This window comes from Antedon mediterranea, chromosome 3 (assembly GCF_964355755.1).
Source record: "Antedon mediterranea chromosome 3, ecAntMedi1.1, whole genome shotgun sequence".
NCBI lineage: Eukaryota > Metazoa > Echinodermata > Crinoidea > Comatulida > Antedonidae > Antedon > Antedon mediterranea.
The window spans coordinates 34,414,546-34,434,188 of record NC_092672.1 but is presented as its reverse complement, the minus strand read 5'-3'; the positions used below and the strand labels follow the sequence as shown (position 1 = coordinate 34,434,188).

Genomic DNA, 19,643 nt, shown 5'->3' with positions numbered 1-19,643 from the left:
AGAAAAAGATATATTTTGGGTTTTAAGTGCCATAAAAGAACACACATACAACAAATTACTAGTAAAAATTACACTATTTATTACCAAATTAATACAACGAAATACAACATTTGTGTTCTTTTTCAATTCATTTTATGTTTTAATATTATATCAATTATTTACACAGCAGTCAAGGCTAGATTGAAAAATAAACATTTGATTTTATTTCCACAGAATTCTTCTTTTTTCTCGGAAATAAACCATTTGAGATTAATATTGTCTTAGAATAATATACAATATATCTACAAATATTATAATTTATAATGATATTCTGCTGTTTTATCATCGGGAATGGTTTTAACTAAACTACTTGAAAGAACGTTCCACTGAAGACAACCATTTTACTCGACACATATAGGATACATATAATTGCAGATTCAGCCAGTTGTACTGAGATCTATCGAGGAAAAACTGTGTATAAATGCGACAACGTTTAAGTATTAAATAACTGAATTTTTAAATAAATTATTATACAGATTGTAAAAAAATAAGTGTAAATATACAAGATATGCAGAAAAATCATCTTTGGGAATATAGATACCACTTAATGTCCAATTTAAGTTGGTTTTACAATTACCGTAATTAATAGTCTTCTTGGATATAGTTGTATACTGTAGTATAACAGAATGCCAATAGATGTTTAATCCTATGAATAAATAAAGGTTAGGGTCATATTTTCCTTGTTTTGACCCTTCTTGATAAAAAAGAGTTAGGAGAGTTAAACCTGCTTAAATATCTACACCTTACCACTACAACAATGTTATGTTGCTTAAACATTCTATCAATAATGATCTCACACAGAAAATATTTTTTTTTAATCTGCTATTAAACGGACACTCAAGAAACAAACGAGGGGAAAGTCCAGGGGACACCTCTGTTAAAGGGAACCTTTCTTTGTTTGGTCCCAAAGTTATGTTAAATTTTTAGTTTCTTCAGTTTTGAGGCATTCACTGGCATATGATTACCCCAAAAAAGTTTGCTAAACAATTTGCATAAACAGAATATAGAGTAAAGAAAAAATAGTTCTGCAGTAACTGCATTAGAATATTTTGACATAGTCCATAACTGAGAAATGGAACAAGCTACAAATAATATATCTTATTGACAAAACATCAGACAAACTAAAATGTTACGCACTGTAATACTGTGCGTTTCAACACATTACCACCCATGCGTAAAACAAACAAGTTTACCTAACATTTATGTTTTGTATTCATTAACATAATACATTCTTTCTACAAAATTAAATTCATTTTAAATCACATTACAAAATATTCAAATATAAAAATCACAATCATATTGAAGTAAAATATTCAACGGTGAAGAAACTGTGAACAAAAAAAAAATCAGAAAAGCACAACTTATTGTGATGGTACAAACCAAGAAAATGTGTTTTTTTTCAATTGCAATTAATATAAATACAAACAAATTAAATGTTAGTTTTGTTTAAAAAAAGTATAGCCTGTACTTAATTGCACTAAAAATGACAAATTTAACAGTAAAATAAGAAACAATTAATAAGATTGTTTATTATTATTTATTATATTGGTATATTTTTAGAAATCCCCGAAAAAAAAAATCCCCTGTCCTACAATGCATTGCACACAATGTAACCCATAATGCATCGTACAGTAACCCATGATGCATTGCACAATACATGATTTTTAAGTTTTTCTTTTCAACCATTGAGACATATGAATATTAGTTATGAAATACCAAGTGTATTATACAACACATTAAACTAATTAGCTGTGCAAGTGTGGAATGATATATACTGTACATCAATAGATTGTATAATAACATTTAACAAAATATAATTATTAGTTTAATAACCAGATATTTAAATGCATCTTTTCTTTATATTGTTATGTTCGTGCATAATCACATATGCAATATTTTGTTTTCATATTATAATAAATGCTTTGTTTTTAATACTTGAATCATCTGGTTTTTAATGTATTTTATATTTTGTTTATAATAATTATGGCTTTATTTATGTCTTCACTATCAAACTAGTTTTACAAAAAGTGATGTGCCCAAATATGGAAATGATATGACATCATTATGTCCATATATGGGCACATCACATCATCACATTTTTTGTCACATAAAGTTTGATAGTATAGACAGAGTTTTAGATTGTTAGATTAAGACAATTTCAAACGTAACTTGCATAAAAAACCCTTCCCCAAACAATGCAACACATTTTAAAATATTGAATATATATATTTCTGGAAAATTATTATTAAATTATTACACAATGAGCAGCAGCGGCAGCGTTGTTTTAACGTGATTGGTTTGTATTTGTGTTTTGCTTCTGTTCTTTGGTGTTTTGTTGTTTCTACATCGATCCTATCCCGCCATTGTAAGCATAGTCAGCCTTGTTGTGCATTATCAGTTTGTTGTCAACAAAGTAAAAACTGTCAGATTTGGTCTCAAATGGGCATTCTACCATTTCTTTGACTGAAAAAAAATACCAGATTTTGTAATGATTATTTAGGGTTAGAATGTTGCAAAGACTGAAATAAAAATAGCCAGGAAGGAGGTTAATGGGTTCAAAATGAACCGTAGATCCACATCTAGCACATGTGCACTTTAAAGAACCTAGTACATCCTTTGAGTCGAATAGGTGTTACCCTGGTGTACTAATACACACACAGCCACTGTCAGTCACAGCCACTGACCATAACTGGGCCCCCGGGAGAACAGTCTTTGACTGAAGAGGTTACCCAGTATAAATAATACAAAATAAAAAGGAAAAAAAGCTGGTTGAGACAGAAGTTAAGCAACAAGAACACAATACTTTGTACTGCAGGAATTAAACCCAAGACTAAAGTTGAGGGCAGTATAAAGTTGTCGGTAACTACTGCAACCTGGTAAAGCCAGCCTTACTTACTTTGCTCAGGTTCTAGTCCTGGGAATTCATATATATGTTCACATGTGTTTTTGCTGTTTGGAATAATGAATCCAAAATTGAAGTCAAAACTTTTCAGTAGTTTTTCTTTGAAATAATGTCTCTCAATCATTCTAAAATTGTTGACGGGTTGATCACCTACTTGGAATTCCACCCTAGAAATTGAAAAAAAAAATTATATTATGACCTTTGAGACATTAACTATCTGTAGATGTTCAAACCTTCCCAAATTAGGCTGTATTTTAACCAAAATATCAGGATTTTTTAAAGCACTGTCTACACTATCAAACTAGTTTGACAAAAAAGTGTGATGTGCCTACATACGGTAGTGATATGCCTAAATATGGTGGTGATATGCCTAAATATGGTAGTGATATAACATCATTATGTCCATATATGGGCACATCACATTTTTTGTCACATAAAATTTGATAGTGTAGACAGAGCATTAGTTTTATTAAATTAATATTATAATGTGGATGCAAACATACTGTAGCAATATGCCAACTCATAATTCATAAAATCATATCTGTAATTTTTATCTGATGTTCAAATTATAATAACTATTATAATTACAATACATACAAAATATAAAAAGATCAATAATTGTATACAATAATTTTTATATTTAAAAACATATGGCGAGTTAATACTGTATAATATTATATCTATTTGGTTATCCGCACTTGGCGGATAACCCCTTGTTATTGTCAGGATCTTTTTTTTTTTTTTTTTTTTTTTTTTTTTTTTCTATGTTATTCTTCTTTCTTTCCCCGAATTTTGTTCGCAGCACATCTCTATCTTGTGGCCAACATAAGATTGTATAACTTTGTCATAAGGTTGACCTATAGCTGTAGATGTGCAGCCAAGCTTTTGGACGATTTTGGAGTTGCGCAGCGTAAGTTACGCGCGATTTTATGAATTTCAATGATTGATCATAGAATAAAAACTAAAAGTTGTTTTGTATTGAAACTTTGTGAAAATTTAAGTGAGATCATGCGCAAACTTTCTATGGATTAAAAATGGCATGTTTCACAAAAAGTTACGCGCGCACGCGCGTTTGAAATTTCAAAATGCGAAAAATCAATTTCTAATCAACTTTCTATGCGTTTCATGTCATTTTGAGCATTTCAAAAATTCCCACACGTGCGCAATTTTTTTACGCGCGCGTGCGCACGTAGCGCAAAAACATCTTTTTTTTGCTTGATTTTTGTTTTTTCAGCCTTTTCTAGTACATTTACCAATTTTCAATCAATTTCGACTTAAAATCACGTCATACGAGCACGTAGAATTGAACAATTTGCGCGCGTTTTTGAAGAAAAAGTTCAAAAATTCGTCAAAATTATGCCTTTTTTAAAACAGTCATAGATTCTAAACTCCGAGGTGAAAATATTTAAAATTTCAGATTCTGGAAGTAGATGAGTTGTTTTTCTCGAATCATGCATTGATATGGCTAACCAGACATTGTGACGTCATCGTATGGCCACCCGAATATAAAATATAGGATTTTTTTCTCTTTCGTCATAGCTCGTCAATTTAATAGAGCGCATCTCTACTTATCCTTATTCCATTTCACTCAATTTTTTTATATTGTCTAGATCAATCAATTACCTTTCGCATGATCCACCATTTTAAAAATTGTGATGACGTCATCATATTCAAATGCGTCAATAACTTTGGTCACTTATTTTCACCTATTCTGCACTGTATGTAGTACGTATACAGTATATAGTGTTATACCGTATATACTTAGACGCGACGCAACATAGAGAGCGCACTAACATTTTTCAATGCCATAATCGTTTTATTTTTTTGCGCGCACTATTCTAACGTATGACGTGCACGTGGCTTTTGCACTGCGGATAACCTAACTCGTCCGTAGTGACGAGTTCAAATCTAGTTTTTAAATTGTCTTTCCATATCACTAAATGTACATACAGTACAATAAATAAAAAAATATAAAATAATAATTGAGGCGTGTTAAACATTAGAAGTCTTACGTTGCGCCAACTGTGGTTAACTTCAGAAACTGTGGAGTGAACTGGTAACGCACAAACCGACCTGCGTTGGGGTCAACATCCTCCGTGTCTGTTTCCTCCTCCTCGTCATCATCTAAAACAATCGAAGACAAAATTATTGGTGACAATTTCTAGTTGTTAAGCTCTGTCTACACTATCAATCTTTATGTGACAATGTGATGTGACCATATACTGTATGGACATGATGATGTCATATCACTACCATATTTGGCCATACCACTATCATATTAAATTAAATTATCACAAAAATGTGTGCTGTAAACAAATTTTGTTTACATCACACATTTCTGTCAAACTAGTTTGATAGTGTAGACAGAGCTTCATATAGTAGAATAAATTTTTCTCAAGTTGCTATCATTATTAAGTCCAACTAGCTAAATCAACTTTATTATAGAAATCTATCCAATTATTAATTTTTTTATTCGAATACGGCTTTACAACATTCTCGTCAGATCACCGAAGTTAAGCCTGATTAGAGCTTGAATAGGAGACCATTTAGGAATATCCGGTGCTGTATATGGAGCTGAGGTGCTATAGTAGGCATTTGAAATTAGCACTGCTGACTGTTATGGCAGCCCTGCATCTAGTATCTGCCTCAAGACGTATTGCCCCATACCCTCTGGTCAAGGTGGGCACTGGATGATCAAGGACCAACCAAGGTGTTTTAAACAGTCCTGGCTTTATAGTTTCATCCATCAATCTGATGAATGTAAAACTAATTTAAATTGTCGTTTGCCGGCCATAAACTTAAACATAAAAAACTAATTCAAGTATTATTTTTTTTAATTTATTTTTTTTTTATTTCATACTCATCCAACAGCGAGTAACCCGCCAATTACAGGATGGATAAACTATTTAATAATTTCACAAGACAAACATATACACAAGATGCTCTACATAAACAAAGACTTATTATTAAGTCTTTGGGAGTGGAGTTGTAAATTGTCATGAGAAAAAAACCCTGACATATGACAGGACTTGAACCCAGGACCCTTAGATTGGTAGCCAAGCGTCATAAGCACCAAGCCACAGCTCCACTCCAGCTCCATTATTAGTATCTACTAGATCCTTACCTGATGGGGGTGGCTTCGCAATCTCAAACAGCACTGTATTACTCTCCATATCTCTGATCTTAAATCGTGTGAAGTCTATGTTATAGATATTAGCATCTGGGTCACATAAATAATCTGAAAAGTCAGTTAAATAATAAAGAATTTAGGATGTTTTGGAAACTTAAGAAAACAAAGAAAAACTTTTTTTTACGGTGTCTCTGTAGAATTGTTTCATCGTGCATGCACCACCAAATGTTAATATATTTTTTTTAATTTAATTTATTTATTCAACTTCTCACTAACAGTGTTAGTGAAGGATCGGGACCAACAGGTGGTAAACACCTCTAAAAACGGTCCAGTCCCAATTGCACAGTGGCTTTGTATGATAGTGGCAGTGTGTGTGTGTACTGGTACACCGGGTAACTCCTTACTCATCACAAAAGATGTACTAGGTTCTTTAAAGTGCACATGAGCGGTATTTCTTATTTTCCTATAATGCTACTGTGGAATCAATTCAAAGCAACAAGAAAATTGACATTAATTTAAATAGGTAATGTGTTTGTTACATCTTGGGGCATGCTAGTGCCTCCTTTATGGGGTGTCCGTTTAATATAGGGGTGTTCTTTTAATATAGGGTTGTCCTCTTAATAAAAGTATCTTTTGCCTCAAATGAAAGATTTTACTGTAGGTGTATGTCTTACTGTTGAATGTGTTCTCTGCAAATTATGTTTGCAAACATCATTTTAAAGTAACCTTTCACCTAGTTACTAGATACATCAATAACAGACAATGCATAAAGCATTTGATGAAATGAGACAATTTTTTATTTTTGCAGACATACATCTCTAATTGCCTCCGATTGATGTTAAAATCTACGACCCAAAGAATGCGTTTGCTTGTAAAATCAGTCAAGCCTGTTGTGTACAGTCGTTTATTATTGGTTTCCATTGCTGCTATAAATGATCTGTTCAGATCATCATGTAATAACCATCATAACATTGCGTCTTAAAATTCCCTTCAAGTGCTTAAAACCTACTTAAGACTTCCTATCAGTTTTCTAATAATTTATTAGCATATTCCTTAATCCAGATATTTGTATTGAATACTACTGTACGTTTGTAGTATTATATAATGTAGTGTGTTAAGGATAGTGAAATTATTGTGTTGAAGGTTGATGGATTTCAATACCATCTTAACGCACTAACTTTGAATATTCATAAACAAACGGTGACTATCACAGCAAAATGATAATATAATATTTTATAAAGGTATAATAATTAATATAAAGTACTGTAAATTATAAATTGTAACTGAATTTCATTTTTTATGATATAGTAAAGGAAAATGTTGATTCTCTTTAATTATTTTTTATTTATTTAATTTATTTTATATTCAACAACAGTGATCCATCCAGCCGAATCTGTTCTGTATGGACCCTAAGAACAAAACAATTTGACAAGGTGAGTGATTTACAGAAACTAAATATTATATTTATTTTTTTCTTTATTTTTTTTAACTGGTGGCCATGACCTTAAGATTCTTTGCAATCTTATTTTGGTGACCTACCACACACTGTATTATTACTTATATAATTATATCTTTCAATTATTTGTCTTACTTTGTATTAAAATGTGTATTGTAACCGAATAAAACACACAAACAATATATTACTGTAATAATACCACATTTTAACCATTTTGTAAGTTAAATACATACATTACTGTATATAAATATTAATTATTAATAAAATAAAATATAGTGCTCTTGTAAGCGTTTAATATTCTCTATATTAATTATTCCTATCATGCAACTTTTTATTATCAATAAATAAACCGTGCACTACACTGTTCTTCTCTCGCACTGATGAATTTAATTTTATGCAGAGAATTTATAACAAACATCCAATAATCAATAATAATTTTCTTTACTTAATTTTTTTTAATGCTTGTTTATAACAATTGACGGTGCGGTTTTATACTATTCACACGATAGATTAACAATTGGAAATATTGCGCAAGATAATTTCCTGAATGAACGTCAAATTATCGTACTGATGAAGAAAGTCTATCTGGTGGTGATTATAAAACGGACTCGAGAGACACGACTAAACTTTAGTTGTAATTTGTATTTAACTACTGTGGAGTAGCTTTGTGTCAGGGAGGTAAGCAAGAACTGTGTAGTTAAAATTAAATATAATTACTGTTGGTGCAGAACCTGATGCTGACTGTACTTGCGCTTGAATCTAACCCCTAGCCATCAATGCAAGCTCAGTGTTCTAGAGGTACAGTATGAATGCCAGGGTAGTGATCTGAAGGTAGTGTGTTCGAGCATGTTTCTTTAAATCATTTTTCAGAAACAAAAAGCTAACACATGACGTTAACGTGCCACGGAAAGTGTTCTCAATGTACTTAGTATTATGAAGTACACATTACATCAGAGTACAGTAGGGCAAACATCTGACCAATTAAACTTTAGGTGTCACCATAAAAAAAACAACAATTAACTCACTTTCAGTACATTTAATTAACCTTAGGACGTCATCTGGTGAAACTACATCTCTCTGGAGCAGGTCCTCCTCCGTCATAGGCTCCGTGTCCGGTTTAGTCACCTTCTTTTTCACCTGTCTGTGAAGGAACCCACCGCCTTTCTTTTTTCCTGAAGATGGAGGTATTGCCGCTGGTGAACTCATGATTCTGTAAGTATAAAGGTACAGTAACATATCTTAAGCTCTTACAAATATGGTAGTGATATGCCCAAATATGGAAGTGATACACCCAAATATGGTAGTGATATGACATCATATGTCCACATATTGGCACATCACATTTTTTCCCCCATAAAGTTGACAGTGTAGACAGAGCTTTATGTGTGTATGGAATATACAATCTGATCCTGGTGCACAGGTATAGTGATACTGTGTATATACTGTACTGTACATAAATTACAAATGCCTTTGGATTTATTTCACTCTAAATTGTCACAAAAATCAATCATATTTTCATATTTACAGTAGAGTAGTATTTAAATGAATCATTAAACAATTATTATACAACATTTGGAAATTATTTCACTCAATAGTAATTGCTAAAATGCTAAGTGTACTATAGTATACAGCTCATCAAATAATGTAAAACAAGAAATTCAGAAACATTAACATCACAATCTTATCAAGAAACTTATAACACATGCCAGGCATATTGTCAAAATAATTCCAAATGCATACCGGTAATTTAAAATCAATTGAAGATAAATTAACCCAATTTGTTTTTTTTTTTTTTTTTAAATGTTTAATCGATTCAGAATATTCTAGAAGAAAAGAGCGTCACAACAACAGACTAAGGGCAAGATATTTATCAATATCTAGCGGATAATGTTGCATGCGATATGGAGTTCAAAACGTGACATACATCTTTTAAATTAAAAATGAAAAACGCAAACGATAAGAGTACAGTTAACCTCGTTCTTTAACTTTCATTCTTACATAAGTTAAAGATCTTGTTAGAGAAACGCAAGTTGTAATTAATGTCAAAGATCATGGTTATAAATATTATAGATATCTGTACTAACCTACTTACTGTGTTCAATAAAATAAGCTACAACATTCATAACATTGCCATGTGGTGATCAAAATCCAAGTCGTAGTACAAATACAGTACAATGGGTCAGATTTGTTTATTTTTATTTATTTCGAAACCAACCAAAAGAAAAACAAATAATAACGTGCAAAAAATCATAACTTTTTTTAAAAGTCAAAGGATTTTGCTTAAAGATGTACAGTATTGTCTCCAAAAAACAAGAAGAATATTGATTAATAATAACATCAGATTAATAAAATCAGACTTTGAATAGGTTATTTTGCAGTTTTAATAAAGTTAATCACTTCTGTGGAAAAAAATCAACAAAAATGATTATTTCACTTATAAAAACACAAAAGAAACAAATTAAAAAACACAAATTACATTGTCTGACAGCTTTAGTTTAAGTAACAATTTTTCAGGTAAATAATTTTTTTTTCCAATCCAGTTTTGTTCAAAGTGAATAACTAATATTAAAATGGAATATATTATAAATTATTTTTTTTATTATGGGGGGGGGGGGGGGGGGGGCCAATATATCTTTTTCAAAACAACCTTCACATATATTTATGGATGCTGTTCTAGTAATGTTCACATTATCAAATTGGAATAACTTAAATAAGAATTAAAAAACATGATATACTTTTTATATAATTTTAACGAACTCGAACTTTACTTCAAGCAGTGTTTTGTAATTCGTAAACAGAAATTTGCCAATACTATGACAATAAAAGATTGGACTGAAAAAAGATGAAATTCATATTACATTTCAGTGGAGTAGAAAAATCTACCAAGGAGACGCAACCAGTCATCATCATCAACAAGAAATAGGCCAATTTGTCAGTTATATTAGGACGCAGACATTTAAACTTTAGCATGTACGTAAGTACCGCAATATTTATCACCGAGAATGTTGTGATGTAGACGTCCCAGCCTAAACAAATAATTTGTACGTAAAAGATTATTGCAATCGGAATGATCAGAATCAATAGAATGTTCCTTATGTTTTGATTTTCTTGATCTGAAATAATAATTGAATATCTGTAATTAGACTGCTTTCATTTACTTTAATAAACTTTGTGTGTTAAGATAACAAACATACATTAAGTTAAAATGTCAACTGCTGTGTAATAAGGGAATTACAATATTGTTGTTACTACTGTACAGTATAGAGTGAACTTTATTATTAGTGGGTTGACGACGTCCTCATTCTCATTTACTTAAATCTGTCTCACTCTAATGGTTAATGGTTTTAAATTTGTATATATTATATAAGAAGAAGAAAGTGTTATTGTTAAATAAACCAGGAGAAAGCCTAATAAACCAAACAAGGTCAGAAAACAGAGTCTCCCATCACCACACTGTTTCACTAACTTACTGTTTAATATTTACAATTTTTAAATTTCATACTCATCCTACACAGAGAAACTAACCAATTACAGGATGGATAAACTATCACTAACCATTCTTACAAAGGAGTATAGAAGAGATGTGAGTAGCTCTGTTTACACTACAAAAAAATGTAATGTGGCCTTTTTTGGACATAATGATGTCATATCACTACCATATTTGGGTATATCACTACCATATATGAGCACCATTTTTTGTCAAACTAGTTTGATAGTGTAGACAGAGCTTTACATTACACTGGCACAGGACTGTACAGTACAGGTAGGTCAGGATTGAACTCAAGACCTTGGGATTGGAAGGCAAGCACGTTAACCACCAGGCTACCACATCACTACTACAATTACCTATTTATGGTTACAGATCCATGGCAAAACAGAAATTATATTTCTAAGCGCTTCGTGAAAATTATTACTGTAGCAAGCACTTTTATGTACAGTACACATGACCAAAAGCTTAAAGTCCCAACCTAAGGACGAGGCAAGGACAGTATTATTAGAAGCATTCTGAAGGATACAAATAATAGAGCATTTAAGACTACACTAATAGTAATAATAAGATCATTTAACATTGTGTTTTTCATTCAGCATTTCATCAAATATTTTCTATCATGATTTAAAAAAAAAATATTACTGACTGAATAATCATCGCCTTGTATTTAACATTAAATTAGCCATAATTAGCCAATATTATATCTTCAGACAACATTCCAATTTCATTTCAATCATTATGAATATTCATGAGCATATCAATAATTCTGAATATGGAAAATCAATGAATACTGATGTGTTTGTACAAGCTATTAAATATGCGCATAGTAATTAGCAACTGTGAATATTTCAGACAAATACAGTAGTAGTGCTATTCACTTGACTGTAATTCACTATTTGACACAAGAAGAAGATCTGTACAATTAGATTATTCTAAATTTACTGAAGATGTTTAGTATCTTCTAAAATATTACAGTACCAAGTATCAACATTTTTAATTTATTCTGTTTGTGTCCCTACAGTACTGTATGTTTATTCATGAAAGTTTTATACATTGAACCAGCAGCTAAGTATCCCTTCTGAAGGACAGAGAAATGAGACTTACTGTAAACTGTAACTCACTACTGTACACCATGTGTACACAGACTTAACTCTCACATCAGGTGTCCAAACACTTTATTCACACAACACTATTTTTTAAGGATTACTAATTGGATAACTGATTGATTGATTATTATTGATCGATGGATTGATTGATTGATTAACTTTCTTTTTTTTACTTTCTCAGAAAACTCAAGCAAATTAGAGTTGATAACACTATTTTAATTCTATTTTATCAAAGTATTATTCAAAGTATTTTATCTTTTAGCATTGGATGTTTTTATGGTAACTTTACTGAAAATGATAAGAAAAATATTGAGAGACCACGTAAAATTGCACAACGTATTATTAAAACTGATCTAACGCCTTGTTCATTTATCTATGAAAAGAGTATTTTTAAAAAAGTAAACAATATTATGAAAGACCCCCCTCATCCGTTACATTACTGTTATAACTTAAATAGATCAGGCATTAGGCTACGACCTCCAAGAGCAAATCTTTGTAGAACTAGAAAATCCTTCGTTGTAAATAGCATTCATATTTTTAATTCTAATGTAAGACGTTAATGCAATTTTTAATTGTTTTACATTTTTAACAGTATTTTTAACTTTTTATCTTGTACTTTTAATCTGTTATAATACTGCACGTTTTTTTTTAATTGTTGCAATATTGTTGTTTTAATCTACCAAGCAAAGTGAATTTCCATTTTTATGGACAAATAAAATTTCTTGAATCTTGAATCCTGAACTCTGGATGGATGTGCTAATTAAACAGATAACTGATTGTATTTTTAACCTCAACTATTAATTAAAATAATCAATCATAAAGACACCTGTATAAAATACATTACTACTACTAATACTACATAAAAATTATAAATCAAGTAATGTACAATTACAGTAGTGGTCAACGAAGTTGACCTGGAAACTATACAGTAGTGGTCAAAGCTGACCTGGAAGCCATAGCAGTGGTCAAAGCTGATCTTAAACCATAGAGTTGGTCAAAGCTGACCTGGGAACCATAAAGTAAAGGTCAAAGCTGACCTGGGAACCATACAGTAAGGGTCAAAGCTGACCTGGGAACCATACAGTAGTGGTCAAAACTGACCTGGGAACCATACAGTAAGGGTCAAAGCTGACTTGGGAACCAGACAGTAGTGGTCAAAACTGACCTGGAAACCATACAGTAGTGGTCAATGCTGACGTGGAAACCATACAGTAGTGGTCAATGCTGACGTGGAAACCATACAGTAGTGGTCAAAGCTGACCTAAAAACTATACAGTAGTGGTAAAAGCTGACCTGGAAACCAGACAGTAGTGGTTAAAGCTGACCTGAAAACCATACAATAGTGGTCAAAGCTGACCTAAAAACTATACAGTAGTGGTAAAAGCTGACCTGGAAACCAGACAGTAGTGGTTAAAGCTGACCTGGAAACCATACAGTAGTGGTCAATGCTGACGTGGAAACCATACAGTAGTGGTCAAAGCTGACCAAAAAACTATACAGTAGTGGTAAAAGCTGACCTGGAAACCAGACAGTAGTGGTTAAAGCTGACCTGAAAACCATACAATAGTGGTCAAAGCTGACCTAAAAACTATACAGTAGTGGTAAAAGCTGACCTGGAAACCAGACAGTAGTGGTTAAAGCTGACCTGGAAACCAGAAAGTAGTGGTTAAAGCTGACCTGGGAACCAGACAGTAGTGGTCAAAACTGACCTGGAAACTATACAGTAGTGGTAAAAGCTGACCTGGAAACCAGACAGTAGTGGTTAAAGCTGACCTGGGAACCAGACAGTAGTGGTCAAAACTGACCTGGAAACCATACAGTAGTGGTCAATGCTGAACTGGTTTATTTTCATCAACTTTTTTATTTTTCTAAACAGCGCATACAGACTACAGTATTTGTATTTTGCGCTATATAAATTTTAAACCATTACAGTACAGTAGTACAGTCAAAGCTTATCTAAAAACCATACATTTGTGGTCGTCAATGCTGACCTGGAAACCATAGTAATGGTCTAAATTGACCTGGAAACCATATAAAGATACATTAGTAGTGGTCAAAGCTGACCTAAAAACTATACAGTAGTGGTCAAAGCTGACCTGGGAACCATATATTAGTGGTCAAAGCTGACCTGTGTACTATGGAGTAGTGGTCAAAGCTGACCTGGGGAACCATACAGTACTGTATGTGGTCAAAGCTGACCTGTGTACTATACATGATACAGTAGTGGTCCAAGCTTGGACCTATTTTAAATCTTGTTAAATGTATAAACATATTCAGTACTATTCCACATTTTATTAGTTCTATGAGGTGCTATGCTTTTTAAATAGCAACATAAATTTAAATTAATAATATAAAAAAATGATAATAATTAATGAAAATGTTAAGAAATACCAATAATACAAATAATTTGTATCATTTTGGGTAACCATATTTTGTAAAAAAACAGGAAAAAAAAACAAAATATAGCAATCATTAGCAACAACAAGGAGTAGAAATAGTGTAAAGAATAAATTGTGAAAATCAAAATGGCCGAGATTAATGTAAAGCTAGTCACGGTTTAACACTTTATTAAGAATATCTGAATCATCAGAGCGAAATAAATACTGTAATAGTATACTAATTTAACACTAGTTCAGCTCTATGGCTAGTACAGTATACAGTCCACACATGCTAGATCTACACATGGTTGTTATTCTCTCAGAATTATACTAAGCACCTACCTAACCAGAATTAATAATTACCGTACTGACGCGGGTATAAGCCCACCCCCCTCGAACATGAAATCACGTCAAGTTTGGGGGGTGGGCTTATACCCGAGGATCCAAAAATGCAGATCGTCAAAAACAGCACATGTACACTGTGTATTCGATTCCACCATGCGAGCGAGCGCCCTCACGTGTACGACGTTGCCTCTAAATATACGAGGTGTAGAGTGTCGGAAAATTAAGTTTATAGTTCGTGTAATTTATCGTAGAATATCTTATTTTAAACATCAATTTAACAAGAATTTATCAAGCAGAAAAACAAGTATACAATGTTCGTTAAATAGAAATGTACCAAAGAAATTTAATAAGCTTGTTTTGGCGACTTGTAGCGTCGTGTCTGAAGCGATCTTCGACCGCGATGGAGTGTAAACAAAACAGGACCGCTAGGCCTCATATGGCCTAGCGTATATTAGCCTAGCTTGGTTATGATCAAAGGTAGGTGTATTCGGTGTATGGACGTCGCCAAATACAAAATAATGTATTACGACACGCACTGTAGATCTTCGAATTAATGGGTGGGCTTATACCCGAGTGCCTCATTTTTCATGAAAATTAGTCAAAAGTCGGGGGTGGGCTTATACCCGAGTATGGGCTTATACCCGCGTCAGTACGGTAAGTATTGTCTATAAAACCTTGCTATTTGTAGCGATTAACAAAGATTCCACATTATTACGCATAATGTACTTTATACTTACAATACTCTATGAGTAATTATAGTTCATTTACTTTCTCTTTTATTACTATTAGTGGACAGGTACAATTTAGTTGACCACAAAATGGTTTTCCTGGCTTGTACATTAAGTAGTTACAGTACAGTTACTGTACAGTAAGTAGTTATTATATCTTCTGTCAAATGTAGATTAAATTGTTGGGCGCTTAAAAGACCTACTGTTAATATTTTTATCATTTTTAATTTAATAAGTAGATTTACCAACCATTCTTTGAAATTTGTTATGTAAACAATCCTTATTTTTATAGTCAATTTAATCGCATGTTTAAAATTAATAAGTTTGCTAATTATTATAAAAAAAATTTTTTTTAAAGAAATACATTTTTATATAAATATATAACATTAAAAAGCTCACAAATTTTAGGAAAATATTTTCTGAGCAACATTTTGTAAATCTGGGAAAACGTTCATGCATAATTTAATCTGTGTGCATATCCCTAGAAAATAGAATGAAAATAATGTATTGTTTTGCTATTCTAATCACAGTCATGGTTACTTAAACATTTTGTAATTAATTTACCGTCCATTATGAAAAGCGCAACCAACAGAAAAATACTTAAATGTAGTAATAGTAGTAGTAGTAGTAGTAGTAGAAAATGCTGGATAGAAATCTTAATCTAAAATAATTAATAATAGCCTCAAAGGTAGAATTATTGATTACATCCGATCAGTTTACAACAGATCTATTGTTTCCCTTTTTCAATAACATTTTAACCAAATCTATTGTTACTAGCTATAATTCTGTACAGTTGACATAAGTAGCTTTAACACGATAATTTCTCTATTGCTATAATAAAAATAGTATTTCTTGATAAATAAAAGAATTGTATTTAACTACATAGTGAAGAAAAGGCTTTTGTTTGGGCATGAAAGGATAAAAAACTAGGTGAATAGGTCAGGGGTCAGATTGGTGGTTGTCATAACAATGATGACAACAGTAAAGAAATTGATAAGGATACTAATGATTACGATGATTAATTTCATGTTTGTACAGTGTGTGCTCCCTTCTGTCATATATTGGTCATATCACCATAATTATTAAAATCAAGTCAGAAAGTATAATACATTCATATTACAGTACATACAGTTACTCTAATAACCTACATAACTTCACTTGCCATCAACTTTAATAATCCAATACTTATTTCAATTTTGGAACGAGTAGATACTATAATAAATAAATCACATTTTCATCATTGGTACATACATGTAATCATTACACTCACTTCTAAATTACTGTAGCAATAACAAATTGAATTATTAATATTCAAATGTAATCAGTAATAAAAGGGTGATATTAAAATGCAATCAAATGTGATATAGGGCAAGAAATGCTATTGCACAGAATCAATGTTTTCCCAAATTTAGAAATTAATTTTGGATTAATTAAGGAAGGTACCAACTCAGAGTTGATGATCATAAGAATTATCTAATCAATGTACTGTAGTGTGAATACTGTATAAAAAGGTAAAAAATATTTTGTACCCTTTGTGATGTGGTTTTAATATGTACAGGTGTATATTACACTTGCAATCACTGTTGCGTGTATAGTAATTGAAATAAAATACCGGTAATATGAAATAAAATTTAAAAATGCGGGGATTGTACTTTTTATCAATCATATATCCTTTGTTTTTATGTGTGTGTTTGCCTACAGTACCACTAAAAAAGCTTTAAAAAGTCAATTTCTTTCTTACCAGAAGAAATTTTTTTTCGGTAAATCTAGCTGGAAAAAACCAGCTTCAGATTAAAAACACTAAAATTATATTTTATAGGTAAAAAAAGTAATTAATGTGTATTTAATGTATATTACATTGTAAACATTATAAAGCTTAAAGGCATTGTGACGCTAGTGAAGAATACTGTACTTAACAGTAGCTTTTAAGAAAATGACCTTTAAGGACAAATTTATGAAAAAACAAATAAATGGTAGAATCAATCATAATGTTGCATCCTGATGAAGTAGAAAACAAAGAGCCTAAAGTAAAAAGGAATATTAGGTATTGATATTAAAATGATGACATTTCGACTGCAGTGTAGACATGATGGCCATGCTTTAACGAGGAGGTAAATTAGACAAACAATTACAGACTGCGTTTAACACAATCTCTTTAAGAGTAAAACACAGTTGTACAGGTAAGAGGTTAGACGGAGGGATACTACATTAGTGTTTTGATTCTCGAAGGTCTAGCCCCTGGGAAGTATAGCAAAGTAATTCATGTATATTACATTGTGACTGTTCTTTTATGTCCATTTTTCATGCAGTGATTTTAAAATCATTGCCCAGACCAGAGAAGAGTGTAATTTTATTCTTCCTTGGTCAGACCGTTCACTACACAGCACTGACAAATTGTGTAGGTTTAATTTGATTATGAATGTTAATAAATTTGTATAGCACAAAATACAAACAGTCTCTATACGCTGTATAACACAATGTGTAAAAAGAAAGTTTTATTGTTAAAAAAAAAAGGAAAAAGCCTAACAAACCAAACAAATTGACCAAGACAACAGAAAAAGTCTGAAAACGGAGTCTCAAACATATCACATCATCATTTGTTTTAATAATTATCAATCTAGTTCAATCCTGTTTAACATTTTGTCTACATATTGATAATTATGTAAGATGATTTAATGTTATTCATTTGATACTTTGCCAAGCAGATAATTTGTTATTAAAATATTTTGATGTTAATAATGGTTAATTCTCAAGTTTTTTTTAATGTATGTCATCCGAGTGAATAGGTAAAGTCGATTTTGTTATTTTTGTGTTTCTGCTACAGTATAGTATCTTTGGACATTAACAATAAAGTTTAGCTGAGGAAAAAAATAGATGATCAGTTTGAATGCGATAAGACGAATCCACTGAGACGAGTCCACTGAGTAAATGTAATGGTTACACTGAATTTTAACAAATAATTATTAAGTGAAGTTAATTAATTAATTAATTAATTATTAATTAGTTATCGGAATAAAGACTAAAGTTACAGTACTGTAAAAGAAATTTAATAATTTACAAACAAAACAAAAAAAATCACAAAACAAAGTCAGTACTAAATAGGCAACGTTTAGGTTGGGTTCCTTTCCATGTTTGGTCTATAAATAATATTATTTCATCAAAAGCCTACAGTAGGCTAAATTGTATAGGCCACATACACAGTCTTTATGTACTCAGACTGTACTGTCTCTCGTTACCACCAGGACCACCTGTTTTTTCTCCTTTAATTATCATATCAATTATACTATTACTAAGTACTAGGCAGAGTATAATAGTAGAGTAGGCCTATTGTATAGTAACAACAAATTGCGTTTATTGAATGTATATTTAGAACTTCAATTTAATAAAAACTAAAAACAAAACAAGAACTACAGTCGGCCTAGGCCTAGCTAGGCAAAATATTGTTTGGTCCATTCATCATCAATCAACTGGCAATTTGCCCACCACCAGCAGCAACGAAGAAGTCAGGCAGTCGCATAACATCGCCACAAGAAACAGTTCGTTCACAAAATATCAATAATATAAACACTCTGCAAATAAACACAATCAAGCACTGATTATCATACATACATAACCTACCTTGTAAGATATTTTAAATCTCACAAACAATCATTAAAATGAAATCAGCTGACGATTTAGCTTTAGGCTAACTTTTTCGTTTTTCGGTATCTACCCAAAGAGCGTCACCTTCCTATTTACCAAATTGACGTTTTCAACCAATCAGCGAATTACTTCCGGAGTGAAACAAAATAGAGGTCGCACTTCTCTTTTATAACTTTGCCAGAATTCAATTTATCATTTTTATTATTTCTTGCCTATATAGGCCTATATAAAATACTAACACATTTACAAACCTAAACATGCCCAATATATAAAATTATGATATTATCAAAAACAATATGTAAAATGAGAGAAAGGAACGTTGTAAATACTCTCCCTCTCCTTTTTTGCGTGAGCCACCACTTTTATTCTTTCATAATATAATAATTAAATAAATTACAAATAAATCAGTAATATTTGTCTTTAGTAA

The 19,643-nt window shown here is 31.6% G+C and overlaps 1 protein-coding gene across 1 annotated transcript; it reads right to left on the bottom strand.

Moving 5' to 3' along the window:
- Positions 1 to 55: 55 nt before the first annotated feature.
- LOC140045331 (protein unc-119 homolog B-like) lies at positions 56 to 19,279 on the bottom strand. The gene is made up of 6 exons (XM_072090185.1): positions 19,193 to 19,279; positions 8,553 to 8,737; positions 6,066 to 6,179; positions 4,954 to 5,065; positions 2,936 to 3,108; positions 56 to 2,502 (listed from the first exon to the last, which is right to left on the bottom strand). Exons 2-6 carry the CDS (start codon positions 8,731 to 8,733, stop codon positions 2,381 to 2,383), a joined length of 702 nt encoding a protein of 233 aa, XP_071946286.1. The 5' UTR covers positions 8,734 to 8,737; positions 19,193 to 19,279; the 3' UTR covers positions 56 to 2,380.
- Between the last annotated feature and the right edge of the window lie 364 nt (positions 19,280 to 19,643).